This window comes from Lampetra planeri, chromosome 57 (assembly GCF_965212315.1).
Source record: "Lampetra planeri chromosome 57, kcLamPlan1.2.h2, whole genome shotgun sequence".
Lineage (NCBI taxonomy): Eukaryota > Metazoa > Chordata > Hyperoartia > Petromyzontiformes > Petromyzontidae > Lampetra > Lampetra planeri.
In genome coordinates this window covers 464,614-483,268 of record NC_136163.1, presented here as the reverse complement: position 1 = coordinate 483,268, position 18,655 = coordinate 464,614, and the positions used below count along the sequence as shown (strand labels likewise).

Sequence of the window (18,655 nt, the reverse complement as noted above, 5' to 3'; positions counted from 1 at the left end):
CCCCCCTAGTCACCATTTTCATCTCTGCAGTTGCTCACCTCATGGGGAATCATATCATCGTTTCTCAACATCGACGATGGTGATGTTCACCTTCACAAAACCTATGGTCAGTTAGTCCTGGTCTTACCGCCTGCTCTCTCTCTCTGTCCAACATTGGTTCTGGAATAACCAACCCCACCGCCTTCGCTCCTAAACCAACTCCACTAGCTTCGTTCCACCTCGCAACCTTACAGAGACCCATAGACTCACACAGAGACCCATAGACTCACACAGAGACCCATAGACTCGCACAGAGCACCATAGACTCACACAGAGAATCCATAGACTCACACAGAGACCCATAGACTCGCACAGAGACCCATAGACTCACACAGAGACCCATAGACTCACACAGAGAATCCATAGACTCACACAGAGACCCATAGACTCGCACAGAGACCCATAGACTTACACAGAGACCCATAGACTCACACAGAGACCCATAGACCCACACAGACCCATAGACTCACACAGAGACCCATAGACTCGCACAGAGACCCATAGACTCACATAGAGACTCATAGGCTCGCACAGAGACCCACAGACTCACACATAGACCCACAGACTCACACAGAGACCCACAGACTCAGGCGGAGACAGACCCACAGACTCACACAGAGACCCACAGACTCAGGCGGAGACCCACAGACTCACACAGAGACCCACAGACTCACGCGGAGACCTACAGACTGACACAGAGACCCACAGACTCACACAGAGACCCACATACTCACATAGAGATCCACAGACTCAGGCGGAGACAGACCCACAGACTCACACAGAGACCCACATACTCACACAGAGACCCACAGACTCACACAGAGACCCACAGACTCACGCGGAGACCTACAGACTGAGACAGAGACCCAGAGACTCAGGCGGAGACAGACCCACAGACTCACACAGAGACCCACAGACTCACACAGAGACCCACAGACTCAGGCGAAGGCAGACCCACAGACTCACGCGGAGACCCACAGACTCACACAGAGACCCACAGACTCACGCGGAGACCTACAGACTGACACAGAGACCCACAGACTCACACAGAGACCCACAGACTCAGGCGGAGACAGACCCACAGACTCAACACAGAGACCCACAGACTCACACAGAGACCCACAGACTCACACAGAGACCCACAGATTCACACGGAGACCCACAGACTCACGCGGAGACCCACAGACTGACACAAAGACCCACAGACTCACGCGGAGACCCACAGACTCACACAGAGACCCACAGACTCACGCGGAGACCTACAGACTGACACAGAGACCCACAGACTCACGCGGAGACCCACAGACTGACACAAAAACCCACAGACTCACACAGAGACCCACAGACTCACACAGAGACCCACAGACTCACACAGAGACCCACAGACTCAGGCGGAGACAGACTGACTGAAGAGACCCCACAGTTCGTGTGCGCTACGGGACGCGGAGTCGCTCACTTGGCTGCAGCAGGCGCGAGGCGAGGCGCCTGAAGAAGGCGGAGCACGCGCGGCGGAACGAGCGCCGGGGCCCCGCGCCGCCGCTCCCCGCGCTGTCCATCGGCAGCACCGCCTCGCACCCCCCACACCCCCCCGCCACGCGCCTCCTCGATCTCTCGACCGACTCTGCGGCGACGACGGCGGAGAGACCCGGTTGTGTTCACGGGGGGGAGGGGGCGGAGATAGGGGAGAGGGGGGGGCAACGAAGCTGTATTTCGATGAAAAAGAAAATTATTGGAGATTGGTGGATTGGTGAGAGAGTGTTGGGTGTAGATGGGTACAAACGAATTGATGGATGGGAATGGGTAGAGATGGATGCGAGTGCTGGACGGAGGGAGTCAATGGAGAGAGAGGTGGAGAGTCCTGGAGGGATGGATGGAGAGGGGTGGATGGAGGAGCGGGAGGGAGGGTGGTGGACGAGTGGGGAGAGAGGTGGATGCAGCGGGTGGGGGAGGGAGTGGCTTGGAAAGGGGTTGAAACAGGCGGTGGATGGTGAGAGGTGGATGGAGGTAGAGAGGGAGAGAGAGCCCTTGGGTGGATGTGGAGAATCTGGGCGGCGGCAGGCGGGAGCCGTGGAGGAGGAAGCGAGATCTCGGCTGGAGGCAGCGATAGGGCGGCGCGCGTTGCCCAGCGCGGCGCGGTCCACCCGCTATCGGAGCTCCATCGCGGAAAATGGTTCGGAGCGACGACCGCACACGGGTACAGTGGCAGTCCCACGGGCCCTGAACCTCGAGCCACCTACGGACGCCGAGCTCCACCGTGGAGACACCTTGCTCCACCGTGGAGACAGCTTACTCCGCCGTGGAGACAGCTTGCTCCACCGTGGAGACAGCTTGCTCTCCCATGGGGACACTTGCTCCACCGTGGAGACACCTTGCTCTCCCGTGGAGACACTTGCTCCACCGTGGAGACACCTTGCTCTCCCGTGGGGACACTTGCTCCACCGTGGTGACAGCTTGCTCCACCGTGGGGACACTTGCTCCACCGTGGAGACACCTTGCTCTCCCGTGGAGACACTTGCTCCACCGTGGAGACAGCTTACTCCACCATGGAGACACCTTGCTCCACCGTGGAGACACCTTGCTCCACCGTGGAGACACCTTGCTCTCCGGTGTAGACAGCTTACTCCACCGTGGAGACAGCTTACTCCACCGTGGAGACACCTTGCTCCACCGTGGTGACAGCTTGCTCCACCGTGGGGACACTTGCTCCACCGTGGAGACACCTTGCTCTCCGGTGTAGACAGCTTACTCCACCGTGGAGACACCTTGCTCCACCGTGGTGACAGCTTGCTCCACCGTGGGGACACTTGCTCCACCGTGGAGACACCTTGCTCTCCCGTGGAGACAGCTTACTCAACCGTGGAGACACTTGCTCCACCGTGGAGACAGCTTACTCCACCGTGGAGACACCTTGCTCCACCGCGGTGACAGCTTGCCCCACCGTGGGGACACTTTCTCCACCGTGGAGACAGCTTACTCCACCGCGGAGACACCTTGCTCCACCGTGGTGACAGCTTACTCCACCGTGGGGACACTTGCTCCACCGTGGAGACAGCTTGCTCCACCGTGGGGACACTTGCTCCACCGTGGAGACAGCTTACTCCACCATGGAGACACTTGCTCCACCGTGGTGACAGCTTGCTCCACCGTGGAGACACCTTGCTCTCCCGTGGAGACAGCTTACTCCACCGTGGTGACACTTGCTCCACCGTGGGGACACTTGCTCCACAATGGAGACACTTGCTCCACCGTGGACACATCTTGCTCCATTTTAGAGAAGTTTCTCCACTATAGACATTGCTCCAACGTGGAGATAGCTTGCTCCACTGTAGATTTTGCTCTACCGTGGAGACGCATTGAGTCGCCTTAGTTTAACTGTGTGGAGGAGCTGTAGCCGAGGGGGTATGATATCTCCATATATATAAAAGGCAAAGTTGTGATTATGTGTGTCTGTTCAAAATGTTTAGCGTACTTCCCGACATGCAACAACCTTGAAATTTGCCATGTGGGTACTTTCCAGACTGTACACCATGCAAACATTATTAAAATACACTTTTTAGGGGGGGTGGGGGGGGGAGCTCAATAATGCATTGATTTTTTACACGGCAAGTGAGCTGTGACGTCAAATCTGCCACGTGACCCGCGGATGTTGAAGCGTAACGCGTTGTAGTGTAGTGGTTAGCGCGCCGCGCTACGAACCCGGCGATCCGAGTTCGATTCTCGCTCACGGCCACCACCGGTGACGATTATTTGAACCCTCCTGGGCCTCCCCTAGGTCGACTCAGCCTTAAACGAGTAACTGGTGTGGTGTGTGAACATCGCTACTGGGGAGACAAAGGCGGCCGGGCGTGGTGAATCCAAGTCCCACGCGCACACAGCAGCAATCATTGCACCCCCCCCCCCCTACTGGCAGACGAGTGCCCACTCACAGGCCACGTTCTGAGTCGCCCTGTGGGCCGCGCAGGGACAGCTGCGCGGCTGGGGGTGCCCCCTCGGCTAGACCACACAGCAGCAATCATCGACCCCCCCCCCACTAACTGCCAGCTCGCAGGGCCAGGTGCCGCTGGGGGTGCCCCCTTTCACGTGTGTTGAGACGAGGCGCCCTGGCGTGGAGGAGAAGCGTCCATCACTTCGCGCCCCTTGTTCTCACCACCACCGCCGCCGTGCATCACACAAGGAAGTACAATGCACTGCGTTCGTAGGTGTCGGGAGAAATCCACCCCAACACTTTTATAAAAGACAAAGATCTCCCGTATTGCCTCGACCAGACTGTTGGGGCAAGTGCTGTTAAAGAGTGGCACCTATGAAGGACGGCACGGCACACGTTGGGGTGGGGTGAACAGCACCACGTCCGGCCGCCTTTGTTTCCAAAGTGCCGATGTTTGTACTGTACACCGCACCAGCTACAAGTGTTTAAGGCTGAGCTGACCTAGGGGAGGTCCGGGACCGATTCAGATAATCGTCACTGGCTCGTAGCACAGCGCGCGAACCACTGCGCCACCGGCTCCATACATTCCCACACACACCACGACACGGCTCTGTTTCGCCGTGTCATTCGGGTCCACTCACAATCGTCACATCCCGCGACTGCGAGACGCCACCGACACCCGCACGCACTCGCCTTGGCCAAGCCCACAACAGCTGCAAGTCTCTCGTGCAGGCGCGTCCTTATCACTCCTCTATCGCTCGTGCCATGGCGACTGTTCGCGTGAACTTTACACGCCGATTCGTGCGCCCATGTTGAGGGCTCAGGCTACCAGACGTTGCCTAATCTCATCCACCTCACTGCAGGTCACAATTCATCCACCCACCTCACACTCGCAATTAGTCTCTCACCCATCCACTCACCCCCATAATCACGCCCTCACCCACACATCTAACTCACTCCATCACCCACTTATTCACACTTTCAGTCTCTCACCCATCCACTCACCCCCATAATCACTCCATCACCCACTTATTCACACTTTCAGTCTCTCACCCATCCACTCACGCACCCTGACTCAGTCACTGCCACTCTCCCTCCCACCGTCGCCCATTTGCCCCCAAGATCTGACGAGAATAACCTTGCTCAATTTATAGATTACTTTAATGGTGCTATTTATTGTTGACCCCTGGACGTGTTGGGCCCTGTGCTCAACAGCTCATCTTTAACGGTATTCGGAAACCAGCAGCAACCAGAGGTCGCAAACGGGTTTTGATTCCTTACCCGTACCCGGCCGCACCAGGGTCGCAAACGGGTACCCGTACCCAACCGGGTACGGGTAGCCGGGTATCAGGTAGGGTACGGGTATCGGTTACCCGGTTGCGACCTCTGGCAGCAACTGGGCTTCATTTGTCACCAGTTTTCGTGCCGCCGGTCGACTGGACTAGGAGGCACCAGTTAGGGGGTATACTGGATGTGGTGTGCTGGTTACATGAGTATTATCTGGGTCCCTGAACTGGACTGATTTAGCCTGGTCCGACTAAAATGAAGCCCCCGACTCTGACCAACTAGAGTTGCTACAGCGGTGGAGTGGTCAGTGTCACGCCGGACTTGAGATCCAGAGGTCGCCAGTCCGACTCCATCTCCCGGCCCGGCAGGTAAAATCTGGCAAGGTGGTACAGCTGTGGCGAGTGACGCGCTTGCATACAACTCATGAGAACACAGTTTAACATTTTATTGTTTAATAACACAATTCACCCAGCTCAGGATGCTCTGTTTGCTCGGGTCCTGGGTCTACAGAACACAAAGTGCCGAAGGGTTATGTGACCTCTGTTAATGATCCGATTGGCGGTTGCCAACCTAGTTTTGGCCCAGGTCCAGTTTAGCTCAGTTCGACGACCCAGAGTCAGGTCCGAGCTGCTACTCTGGGTAAGGTGAGTCAAGCCCAGCTTCGGCTGGGTCCGGTCTGGTCCGGGTTTGGCTGGATCCAGTCCAGGTTGTGATTGGTCCGGTCCAGGCTGGGATGAGTCTGGTCGGGGTTAGAAAGGGTTCGGTCCGGGTTTGGCTGGGTCCTGTCTGGGAATTGGCTGGGTCCGATCCGGGTTGGGAAGAGTCCGGTCCGGGTTTGTATTTGTCCAGTCCGGTCTGCGTTGGAATTGGTCCGGTCCAGGTTGGGATGGGTCCGATCTGGGTTTGGCTGGGTCCGGATTGGTCCGAGTCCAGTCCGGGTGGGGCTTGTTTGCGTCGGTCTGTGCCGTGCGGGCTCACGCACTGGCCGACCGTGGCAAGGACTGGGAGTCGCTGACGTGCAGCTTCTGTCTGCGACGACGACGGAGTGAGTGAAGGAGAGATGATATCACCGCCCGTGAGACGCACGACACAAAACCCAACGCTGAAGGGAGAACAGCAGTGACGTGGCGAGTGCAGCAGTGACGTGGGGAGAGCGCAGCGGAGCCAGCACTGCGCAGCTCAGCCGACAGCCAGGCCCTTTTTCCACTGCAGAAGGCGAGCTGAGCTGTTGCCGACACACACGATGTGTGAATCCAAGCGGCGCGGAGGTGACCGCGGTGCCCTCATAGTGTACCGAGTGACGTCAAACACAATGCATCGTTAGCCCCTCCCCTGGCCTCTGAATCTGGCCCCGAACCAGATTCAGATGTCTTCCTGTGAGGCCAGTAGTGTATCATCACGATTTGGTTCTGGCTCAACTCGGCAAATAGCCGGTGTAAAACCACCGCAGGAAGAACATAGAGTCTGTGTGTCTCTCTCCCCGTGGTGGTGTGGATTTTTCTCCGGGTCCTCCGGTTTTTCCCTCCACATTTAGAATCATGCGTTTAGAGTATTTGACTGCTATACATTTCCACATGACAAGCCACTTTTTTGAGCGATCATTTGTGGCCAGGTCGCTTCTGAAAAAGAGCTACATCGGCTCAGTGGGCCTCACCTGGTGAAATAAAAGTATTTTTTTTAACGAGAGCCCTGCGCAAGCTCGGCTATGCCACTGGAGGAGGAGGTGACGGGGGTGCGAGAGGACAGTTCTCGGGGCTGGTGGGCTCAAGTTTGTCAGGGTAGGAGGGCTCGTGTTCGAGGTTTCGTAGACTGTATTAGAACGCTCTTCACCTCTCACCGAGCCGAAGCTGTAACTAATGAGAAGTCGCCCCCCACTGGAGACTCTCTGGACGGCAGGCGCAGCGCTACTGGCGTGTGCTGGCGTCACAGACCAAACCTATAAACTCGTCGGGGGTGAGGGCACTTTACCACCAGCGGAACCACGCCTATAGCGCACCCCCCTTCCTGCGCAGTGTGCCCCGCGTGGACAACTGCGGGGGACCACGGTGGCTAGATGTTAACTCCATCGCCTGGTATACAGGTGGTCATGGGTTCGATCCCGACCCTGATGCCTGCTGTATATTTGGAGTTTTATCTGGGTTCTTAGTTTTTTCCCTCCACATTTAGAATCAACGTGTGTTTAAGGTATTTGGCTGCTATACATTTCCACGCGATAAGCCACTTTGTTGAGCTATCATTTGTGAAAGCCAGGTTGCTTCTGAAAAAAGAGCTATATAACTCATTGGACCTTACCTGGTTAAAAAAAATAGTTTAGTTCTTAGTTTAGATGAGGATACATTGAAGAGCTGAGCTCCTCCAGCTGGAAGACACAGACGGACAGAGACACAGACGGACTTTGTTTAAAAACCAACATGAGAGCTCGGTTAGGGTAGGCAAGACCTGGGTGTCAGTTGCTGAACTCAGGGCCCAAAGGGCCAAAACGTCAAGCGGTTAGTAACAAACAGCACCATAAAAGTTTTATTCGATAAGTATGTAACACGTTTCTTGAATTGAACGTCAGTTATGGGGAAGAAAATAAGATGATGACGACTGGAGGAGGAAATTCCCGAGTGGAGCAGTGCAAGGGAAGAATCAGAAAGACGAATGAGGTGACCTGCTGTGTGGTCAGTGAGTGGGTGGGTGAGTCAGTGAGTGGATGGGTGAGTGAGTGAGTGGGTGAGTGAATGGATGGGTGAGTGAGTGGAGTGTTGTTGTGACCTGCAATGTGGTCAGTGAGTGGGTGGGTGAGTGGGTGGGTGGGTGAGTGGGTGGGTGGGTGGGTGAGTGAGTGAGTGGGCGGGTGGGTGGGTGAGTGGGTGAGTGGGTGGGTGAGTGGGTGAGTGGGTGGGTGGGTGAGTGGGTGAGTGGGTGAGTGGGTGGGTGAGTGGGTGAGTGAGTGGGTGAGTGGGTGGGTGGGTAAGTGAGTGGGTGGGTGAGTGAGTAAGTGAGTGGGTGGGTGAGTGAGTTAGTGAGTGGGTGGGTTGGGTGAATGGATGGGTGAGTGGAGTGTTGTTGTGACCTGCAGTGTGGTCAGTGAGTGGGTGGGTGAATGGATGGGTGAATGAGTGGTGTGTGGTGGTGGTTGAACACAGTATGGCGATGGATGAGATGGAACAGTCAGAGTGTCTGTCAGAACGAGTCCTCAACACGGGTGAACTTCACGGGAACAGTAACCATGGTGGTGGTGGTAGTAGTGGAGACAGAAGAGTGACAAGGAGGCGGACCACCGGTGAGTGAGTGCAGTGACCCGAGTGAATCAGCGAGTGCTGGATCATCCGTCACCCTGACTGCTGCTTTGCCTTGAACTCTATCCGGTGGTGCCCCACCGCAGATCTGCAGTGAATAATAACACGCTACCGCTCAGCCATGTTACCGCCCACCGTCACCACCCCCCCCCCCCGACTCCGAGGTCACAACCCCTCGGCCTGGGGCCGCCCCCCCGACTCACGCACGGCCCCCCGACTCACGTTGGACAGCAGCTGCTCGAGGTTGCGGCTGGCCGCCCCCTTGCGCGCCTCCTCTGCCATCGCCTCGCTCTCCACGTCCAGGTCAAAGTGGAGGCGCGCCAGCCTCTCCTGCAGCTCGCGCACGTGCTCCATCTGCTCGAACGAGCACTCGCTCCCTGCTCGCTCGCAAACACAGAGAGAGCGAGCCGCCCCGCCGGACAGTCTTTGACGATGATTCCCGTCATTGATGGAGCTGCTCTCCTTCACGTCTCCAGAGTGCTGCATGCGCACGATAAGCGACTTAATATCATAGTAATTAATATTTATACAGCGTCGTTCATGCAAAACTACATCTCACGACGCTGTGCATGACGGAAAAGCAATAAAATCAACAAAGAAAGGATATTGCGCCTATAAAGGATGACACAGAGCACGAGAAAAAGGTATGGCCAGCATCATTCCCAGCCACCTTTGTCTCCTCAGTGCTGATGTTTTTTGACACCGCACCAGGTACCGGGTTCAAATAATCGTCACCGACGGTGGCCGTAAGCGGGAATCAGACTTGGGTCAACTTGGGCTCCTAAGAGGCCTGTAAACCAGTGGCCGGTTTGCTCAGTTTCCCAGCGAAGAGAACGACCCCCCCCTGCCCCACCCACTCCCACCCACTCCGTACCGAAGGCCTGCAGCTTGCCGCAGTGGAAGTCGTTGAGGAGGTTAACGAGGCCGCGCTCCATCTCCCGCACCTCCGACACGTCCGTCAGGAACGAGTGCTGCTGCGTGGGTCCAGCCACGGCTGCCACCGGCCCCTTGGGTGGCGCGCCGGGGGCCACGGCGCCGGCCGTGGCGGCAGCAGGCATGGGGGCGCTGGCGCGGTGGTGGCCTGTGGCGGCGGAGGTGCGGGGCTTGGTCGCTCTGCTAGAGATGGCGATGGGCACGCAGACACGGGGGAGTTACGGTAAGCTCGTGGTATGGCTAAGGGGGATGGGACAGGTGTGTGAGGTGTGCGTCACCCCTTAGGCTTGGCGGTGTGTACACGATGCGCAAATAGTGTGTGCATAGTGTGTGTGTGTGGCGTGTGTGTATAGTGTGTGTGAATCGAGTCTGTAAATAGAGGGTGTGTATAGTGTGTTTGGAGTGTGTAGTGTATTTGTGGAGTGTGTATAATGTATGATTAGTGTGTATATAGCAGGCGCGGTTCGTCCACTAGGGGCGTTGGGGCGCCAGTCAGAGTATCTATTCGCCTTGAGAGCCTGGTGTACGTGTTTGAGATCACTGGCCAGGTGTTCATGGTCGGAGATACATTTAACTCTATGGTGTAGCGTTTTGATGAGGGAATTCTTCTGGGATGGATGGTGGTGGGAATCAGGTTTTAGGTGTGGAAAGTGAGTGTGTGTATAGTGAGTGTGTGTATAGTGTGTGTGTGTATCGTGTGTATATAGTTTGTGTATGTGTGTGTAGTGTGTATAGTGTGTATAGTGAGTGTATGCAGTGTGTATTGTGTGCATAGTGAGTGTGTGCAGTGTGTATAGTGTGTATAGTGAGTGTGTGTATAGTGTGTGTGTATAGTTTGTGTATAGCGTGTGTGTGTGTATAGTGTGTGTGTTTATAGTGTGTGTGTATAGTGAGTGTGTGCAGTGTGTGTATAGTGTGTGTATTGTGAGTATATAGTGTGTAGTGTGTGTGTAGTGTGTATAGTGTGTGTGTATAGTGTGTGTACAGTGTGTTATAGTATGTAGTGTGTGTGTAGTGTGTATAGTGAGTGTGTATAGTGTGTGTATTGTGAGTATATAGTGTGTGTAGTGTGTATAGTGTGTGTGTAGTGTGTGTAGTGTGTGTACAGTGTGTTTATAGTATGTTTATAGTCTGTAGTGTGTGTAGCGAGTGTGTGTATAGTGTGTATAGTGTGTATTGTGAGTATATAGTGTGTAGTGTGTATAGTGAGTGTGTGTGTAGTGTGTTTATAGTGAGTGAGTATAGTGAGTGTGTGTATAGTGTGTATAGCGAGTGTGTGTATAGTGTGTGTAGTGTGTATAGTGTGTGTGTAGTTAGTGTGTGTAGTGTGTGTAGCGAGTGTGTGTATAGTGTGTGTAGTGTGTATAGCGAGTGTGTGTATAGTGTGTATAGTGTGTGTGTAGTGAGTGTGTAGTGTGTATAGTGAGTGAGTGTGTATAGTGTGTAGTGTGTATAGCGAGTGTGTGTGTAGTGTGTATAGTGAGTGAGTGTGTGTGTAGTGTGTAAAGTGTCTTTGTATAGAGTGTGAATAGTGTGTGTATATAGTGTGTGGAAAGTGAGTGTGTGTATAGTGAGTGTGTGTATAGTGTGTGTATCGTGTGTATATAGTTTGTGTATAGTGTGTGTAGTGTGTGTATAGTGTATAGTGAGTGTGTGTAGTGTGTTTATAGTGAGTGAGTGAGTGTAGTGTGTAGTGTGTATAGTGTGTGTGTGTAGTATATAGTGTGTGTGTATAGTGTGTGTATAGTGTGTGTGTAGTGTGTGTGTAGTGTGTGTAGTGTGTATAGTGAGTGTTTTCAGTGTGTATAGTGTGTGTGTAGTGTATAGTGAGTGTAGTGTGTATAGCGAGTGTGTGTAGTGTGTGTAGTGTGTGTAGTGTGTGTATGTGTATATAGTGTGTGCAGTGTGTATAGTGTGTGTATAGTGTGTGTATAGCAAGTGTGTGTGTAGTGTGTATAGTGAGTGAGTGTGTGTATAGTGTGTAAAGTGTCTTTGTATATAGTGTGTATAGTGTGTGTATATAGTGTGTGGAAAGTGATTGTGTGTATAGTGAGTGTGTGTATAGTGTGTGTGTGTATCGTGTGTATATAGTTTGTGTATAGTGTGTGTAGTGTGTATAGTGTGTATAGTGAGTGTGTGCAATGTGTATATTGAGTGTGTGTAGTGTGTATAGTGAGTGTGTGCAGTGTGTATAGTGTGTAGTGTGTGTGTAGTGTGTAAAGTGAGTGTGTGTAGTGTGTTTATAGTGAGTGAGTAGTGTGTATAGTGTGTGTGTAGTGTATAGTGTGTGTGTATAGTGTGTGTGTAGTGTGTGTATGTATAGCGAGTGATTGTGTGTAGTGTGTGTAGTGTGTGTGTATAGTGTGTGTGTATAGTGTGTGTGTATAGCGAGTGTGTGTAGTGTGTATAGCGAGTGAGTGTGTGTATAGTGTGTGTGTGTATATAGTGTGTGTGTAGTGTGTATAGCGAGTGTGTTCAGTGTGTATAGTGTGTGTGTAGTATATAGTGAGTGTAGTGTGTATAGCGAGTGTGTGTAGTGTGTGTAGTGTGTATAGTGTGTGTAGTGTGTATAGTGAGTGTGTGTGCATGTATAGCGAGTGTGTGTAGTGTGTATAGCGAGTGAGTGTGTGTGCAGTGTGTGTGTGTATAGCGAGTGAGTATGTGTGTGTAGTGTGTGCAGTGTGTGTAATGTGTGTGTGTATAGCGAGTGAGTATGTGTGTGTAGTGTGTGTAGTGTGTGTGTGTATAGCGAGTGAGAGTGTGTGTAGTGTGTGTAGTGTGTGTGTATAGCGAGTGAGTGTGTGTGTAGTGTGTGTAGTGTGTGTGTGTATAGCGAGTGAGTGTGTGTGTATAGCGAGTGTGTGTAGTGTGTGTGTATAGTGTGTGTTTGTAGTGTGTATAGCGAGTGAGTGTGTGTGTAGTGTGTATAGTGAGTGTGTGTAGTGTGTGTATAGTGTGTGTATAGTGTGTGTGTGTGGTGTGTGTTTAGTGTGTGTGTAGTGTGTGTATAGCGAGTGAGTGTGTGTGTAGTGTGTGTGTGTGTATAGTGAGTGTGTGTAGTGTGTGTAGTGTGTGTGTGTAGTGTGTGTGTAGTGTGTATAGCGAGTGAGTGTGTGTGTGTATAGTGAGTGTGTGTAGTGTGTGTATAGTGTGTGGTGTGTGTGTTTAGTGTGTGTGTAGTGTGTGTGTGTAGTGTGTGTGTATAGCGAGTGTGTGTAGTGTGTGTGTATAGTGTGTGTGTGTATAGTGTGTGTGTAGTGTATATAGCGAGTGAGTGTGTGTGTAGTGTGTGTGTATAGTGTGTGTGTATAGCGAGTGTGTGAGTGTGTCGACATTGTGCGGGTAGCCAGGGTCGGCCAGCGCCCCCCACTCACCCCTTGGGCTTGGCGGGCTGCTGCTGCTGCTGCCGGGGGGAGTTGGCGGTGCCGGGCGGGCTGCTGCCGCCGCCGCCGCCGCTGAACGTGGCGCTTTTGCTGCCCGTGACGACGGCGGCGGCGCCGCGGGCAGCCGCCGTCGGCGCGGGGACCCCGCCGGGGTTCTGGTGGGGTCCGGGCTGAGCGCCGCCGGAGAACGACGACTTGGGGCTCCTTCGTCTCTTACGATCCTCCATTGGTCCTCACGCTGCACACACCACGGGTGAGGGGTGGGAGGTGGGTGGGGTGAGGGGAGGAGAGTCTACAGTACTTGTATATTATGGTTATTACACCCGCAGTGTTAACCAGGATGGCTCACGCAATTACACCGCAGACTGCTGTATAAGGTGATGGGTGTGCAGTGTAGGGTCTGAGGTGGTGAGTGTGAAGTGGTGAGAGTGAAGTGGTGAGAGTGAAGTGGTGAGAGTGAAGTGGTGAGAGTGAAGTGGTGAGTGTGAAGTGGTGAGTGTGAAGTGGTGAGTGTGAAGTGGTGAGTGTGAAGTGGTGAGTAACCCAAACACGACTCCACCCGAGTCCTCGCTCACACCTCTCCGGCCACTGTGGATCCTCTCAACTCCCAGGCTGAGGGTTCACCTCGCCCGGGGTCCTGGGTCTCCGCAACCCGGGCCCCTCTCGGCTCTCAGTCCTCAAAGAGACCCCTGTTGGGCCCCTATCGGCGCCGTGAGAGCCCCACAGGCCTAGCCCAGGCCGGGAGCGAGGCCTCGGCTCTGCGCTGCCCAAGGGCCCGGACAACGCTGCCTCTCACCAACCCCCTCACCAACCCCCTCACCAACCCTCTGCGCAATCTCCCTCCCAGCCCCTCTCACCCCCCCCTCTCTCTCGCGCTCCCCCCCCCCCTCTCGCGCCCCCCCCCTCTCGCGCCCCCCCCCCTCTCGCGCTCCCCCCCCCCCCTCTCGCGCTCCCCCCCCCCCCCTCTCGCGCTCCCCCCCCCCTCTCGCGCTCCCCCCCCCCCTCTCGCGCTCCCCCCCCCCCCTCTCGCGCTCCCCCCCTCTCGCGCTCCCCCCTCTCGCGCCCCCCCCTCTCGCGCTCCCCCCCCCCTCTCGCGCTCCCCCCCCCCTCTCGCGCTCCCCCCCCCCCTCTCGCGCTCCCCCCCCCTCTCACGCTCCCCCCCTCTCACGCTTCCCCCCCTCTCTCACACGCTCCCTCCCCCTCTCTCACACGCCCCCCCCCCTCTCTCGCGCTCCCCCCTCTCTCGCGCTCCCCCCCCCCTCTCGCGCTCCCCCCCCCCCTCTCGCGCTCCCCCCCCCTCTCGCGCTCCCCCCCCCCTCTCGCGCTCCCCCCCCCCTCTCGCGCTCCCCCCCCCTCTCACGCTCCCCCCCCTCTCACGCTCCCCCCCCTCTCTCACACGCCCCCCCCCCCTCTCTCACGCTCCCCCCCATCTCTCACGCTCCCCCCCCTCTCTCACGCTCCCCCCCCTCTCTCACGCTCCCCCCCCCCCCCTCTCACGCTCCCCCCCCCTCTCACGCTCCCCCCCCCCCCTCTCACGCTCCCCCCCCCCCTCTCTCACGATCCCCCCCCTCTCTCACGCTCCCCCCCCCCTCTCTCACGCGCCCCACCCCCTCTCTCACGCTCCCCCCCCCTCTCTCACGCTCCCCCCCCCTCTCTCACGCTCCCCCCCCCCCTCTCTCACGCTCCCCCCCCCTCTCTCACGCTCCCCCCCCCCCTCTCTCACGCTCCCCCCCCCTCTCTCACGCTCCCCCCCCCCCTCTCTCACGCTCCCCCCCCCCCCTCTCTCACGCTCCCCCCCCCCTCTCTCACACTCCCCTCGATCGGGTCGAGCCTCTCGCGGCTCTCCTCTTCCGCCTCCGCCCCGCTGCGTCTCACAACCGTGGAGCCCCCCCCCCACGCCTCGCCCCGGCCCACGCCGCCTGGTGGCCACCCTCACGCATTGCTCCCGTGAGGGTTCGTGAGGGGTGAAGTCTTCTTCGTCTGCGAGAGTTGGACACTCCTCGGGGAGCGGGGGGGGGGTTCCCCTACGATGGCAAATAGCGGTAACAATAATACAGGAATATCACGATGGAGCAAATATAAATGAGCGCAAAAAACAACCGCATCGCAAAAGGAAAAAAAAACGTGAATCAGAGGGTCTGAAAGTCCTGTCTGGCCCTCAAAGACCCCCTGGAGTAAGGGGGTTTTTGTGCGGACACCATTGAACACAGACGGTCACTGCATCGCGCGCTGCTTCTAAGGCCGTCTGGAACGTTCTTTGTGGGGGCCGTTGGCCCCCGGGGTCCCTCCCGCCTGCATCCCCTATTCCATTTACGTTACCCCCACCTCCCTATTACCCGCTACGGTTTCGCCGGCATTCGAACGCGACGCCCCTACTGTTACAGCCTCGCGCCGCGCTCCCACGCTGCGAGCATACGTGCGCACAGCATCATCAATCAAACGCCACACTCCCCCTCTTTACACCGCTACGTACAGCTCTCGCACACTGCGAGCGTGTGCCCGTCTATAGCCCTGTGCGGCACTCGCCCCCACGTCGAATAACCACGTTACCAATGCGCATCCGTATCCGACACGTAACGAACGTATGCGCACTCACGCACACAGCTCTCCGCGGCACTCACTCACCACTGAATACTCGCGTTATGATCGCGCACCTGTATCACACACGGAGTGAACACACGCGACACCCACTCTCGCACCGCTCTGCGCAGCGCTCCCCCGAGGCGAGCCGCAGCACTACAGAACCACTGTGTACACACGCTCACCCACGCGCTCAGCTCCGCGCAGCGCTCACTCACGTGGCGAACCACTGTGTACACACGCGCACCCGCGCGCTCAGCTCCGCGCAGCGCTCACTCACGTGGCGAACCACTGTGTACACCCGCGCACCCACACGCTCACATTGCTCGACAAGATCACGCGAGGCCACGCTTCGCTATTAATGATTTATTATCTGCTACCTGGTAATTAATGTTGAATCAGTGAGTCGACGAGGCTGGCCTATTCCACTAAACCTGTACCTATTCCCTATCTATCGGCTATTATCCTACTTCACCTCCCCACTCACTGTTTGGTGCCGACGGTGGTTCGCTGCGCCCTGTGCTAACAGCGTACCTCGGTGCGTCGCACGGACGTCCGGGTCGCTGGCTGGAGCTGCTGCTGGTCCTCTGGCGCTGGAGACAAGAGAGCGATTTCCCCTTTGCGCTCCCTATTTATCCTCCCTACCTCAAAGGGATGCGGCTCTGAACAATAGGCTCGCGACCCTCTGGCACGCGCACGGCGGTTCCGGGCGCTTTTGATATGCTAATTAATGCTCAACCTGCGCGGCGCAAATTCCAATCAATCCCTTTCTCACGCAGGCCCCCCCATTATTGCAGTTCATGCGGTGGCGTCCGTCACAAAGGCTCGCCGTGGGAATCTGTGCACGGGCTCCCCGCGCGCCTCCCCTCTCCTGATCTATTCATACCTTCAGCTCAATCATTTACCCTCCCCAACAATTGTGCCTGCGCGCTCAAGCGCAACTATCCCAACCTTCCGCGACTATGCGCAAGAGCCCCTGCGGTCCTGCTACTCATGCTGTCCCGTCCTTCCCCTGCTGGCCTCGTCGAGGCATGGGGGGGGGGGTGTGTGTGGGGGATGCGTTTCAACCGTGGTGGCCGAATGCCCTTCGCCGCGGCCACACCATATTAAGGCCGGTCGCAGCGCCGCGGTGCAACATAGCGTCGGGGGAGGTCATCCAATTCCCTGATCGCCGGAAACCGTGAGAGTTAATCCCGATAAGGGTTTCTCGGATAAAAACCGGTCGATCAGGTGTCCTCCCCTTCCCGCTCTATGGGGGGGGGGGGATGCGTGCGGGTGTGTTCATGTGAGGTGAGGTGAGGGGGACGTGGGGTCGGCTCCGTCGCTTGGTGGTGGCGAGGCCGCAGATGGGGCGCCTGCTGAACGGTTTCGTGGTGGCGGCATCACATAGCCCCCCGAGGTGCCAGTCCCCGTCCCGGGTTGACTGGAGCACCTTGCTTGGGCCGCGCCCACGAGGAAACGTTGTGGGGTCCGGGGGATCCGTCCAGACCTGGTGGCTGGTCTCGGGGCGGGTGGCTCCGTCCTCTGTAGCTCCTGCGGCGGCCTCCTCCTCCACTCCAGCGGCTCTCCCCGTCCTCCGGTACCTGTGGGCTGGGGCACAAACTCAGCAGCGGAAGGGTTTAGGGGCCGTCGTCCGCGTCGTCTCCTGACTGGATCGGGGCGTCTCGGGGGCCCGGCGAGGCCCATGTAGGGTGCGAGGCCCCCCAACACGAGGGGTGCGGGTACTCCGGGATTTTGGGGGCTTCGGGTGACGGGGTTTTCTCTCGCCGGGGCCGCTTTCCACGGTTTTAAGCGGCGGACGTTGACCACCGTCTCTCGATTCCTCTCCCCGCCATAAATTAGTACCGTCCAGGGGGAGATCTGTCGCACCACGGTCCAGGGTCCCCGCCAGTAGGTCGTCAGTTTCCCCACCTGCCCGGCTCCGACGCGAGGGGTGTGTAGCCACACCTTAGCGCCTGTCAGGAATAAGGGGGGTTCCATGCGGGGTCGGGTGCCCTGTTCCTGCCGCCGATGCGCGGCTTCCCCTTGCGGGTATGCTCGGCCTCGGGCTTCTCGCAGGGTCTCCAACAGGTGTTCCACGGGGCGGCTTCCCTCCTCCGGCTGGGGGGAAGGGACGCCGAATAGCAGATCTGCGGGTAAACGAGACTCACGGCCGAACATCATTTAAAACGGGGTTTGTCCCATCGACGTGTGTACAGTGGTGGCGTAGGCGAAAAGGGCGTAGGGGAGGTGTTCGTCCCAATCCCGTTGATTTGCGGCCGCCATACGTTTGAGTTTCCCCGCTAGGGTCTGATTCATGCGCTCTACCATACCGTTCGCTTGGGGGTGGTACGCTGTGGTTCGGTCCTTCTGGATTCCGAATTCTCGGCACAGTGCCTGGAACAGCTCGGCCTCGAACTCGCTACCCTGGTCGGTGAGGACTTGTTCTGGGATCCCGTGCTTCAGTACGTAATGTTCCACAAATGCCCGGGCCACCACCAAGGCCGTTTTATCAGGGATAGCCACTGCCACGGGGTAGCGGGTGAAATACTCTACTGCGACCAGGATATACCGGTTGCCTCGATGGGATCGCGGGAATGGCCCCTGTAGGTCGATCCCGACCAGCTGATTCGTGCGGCTGACGCGGAACGGCCTTAGGGGTACCTGGTATCGTGCCGGTTTCGGCCCGCACTGCTGACAGGCACGGCAGCCCTGTACCCAGGCCGCCACGTCTTGTGCCAATTTGGGCCAGAGATACTGGCGACGCAGGGTCTCTCGCGTGCGTCGTTCCCCATCGTGGCCCCCGAGTGGGTGGTCATGCACCAGCCGTAGCAGCTGGGGTCGCACCTGGGCAGGAACACAGATGCACCCGGGCTGGCCGGCCTCGGTTAACTCCCGTACCACTCCGTTCTGCACACACAACCGGGCATACAAACCGCTCCAGGGTCCTGGTAGGGCGCTCTTTTCCTCCCGCAGTGCCGCCTCCACTGCCGCCAGATCCGGATCTCGCTGCTGGGTCTGTCTCAGCTGCTCGTCGTTTAGGCCCGGGAAGGCGCAGCCGACGTCCTCCTGGATCCGTCCAATCGGGTCCCGAGCCGCGGGTCCCGCGCTTGCCGGGCGGTCGACGGGATCCTCGGTGCCACCTGTGAGGGTCTCTGTGGCGCACACTGCACTCTCTCTCGCTGGGGGGGGGTCATTGGCCGCGGCCTCTCGGGGGTCCGTTGCCTGCCGGCAGCGTCCCCCCG

At 57.1% G+C, this 18,655-nt stretch overlaps 2 protein-coding genes across 4 annotated transcripts in view; both read right to left on the bottom strand.

Moving 5' to 3' along the window:
* LOC144735843 (uncharacterized) overlaps positions 1-2,183 on the bottom strand; it is a 32,515-nt gene extending 30,332 nt beyond the window's left edge. Inside the window, exon 1 of the mRNA XM_078618382.1 lies at positions 1,496-2,183. Within this exon, the coding sequence (XP_078474508.1) occupies positions 1,496-1,595 (100 nt within the window). The 5' untranslated portion in view covers positions 1,596-2,183. The remainder of the gene's footprint in view (positions 1-1,495) is intronic.
* Positions 2,184-5,681: 3,498 nt separating this feature from the next.
* LOC144735849 (uncharacterized) lies at positions 5,682-14,716 on the bottom strand. 3 transcript variants are annotated; one of them, XM_078618389.1, is made up of 6 exons: positions 14,661-14,716; positions 12,843-13,089; positions 9,410-9,651; positions 8,758-8,912; positions 7,588-7,610; positions 5,682-6,280 (listed from the first exon to the last, which is right to left on the bottom strand). In XM_078618389.1, exons 2-6 carry the CDS (start codon positions 13,076-13,078, stop codon positions 6,226-6,228), a joined length of 711 nt encoding a protein of 236 aa, XP_078474515.1. In that variant the 5' UTR covers positions 13,079-13,089; positions 14,661-14,716; the 3' UTR covers positions 5,682-6,225. The 3 variants fall into 3 exon arrangements, with proteins under 3 accessions (XP_078474515.1, XP_078474514.1, XP_078474516.1); XM_078618388.1 differs by lacking the exon at positions 14,661-14,716 and adding an exon at positions 13,429-13,669; XM_078618390.1 differs by lacking the exons at positions 5,682-6,280; positions 14,661-14,716 and adding exons at positions 6,287-6,476; positions 13,429-13,670 and having other exon boundaries at positions 7,544-7,610.
* Between the last annotated feature and the right edge of the window lie 3,939 nt (positions 14,717-18,655).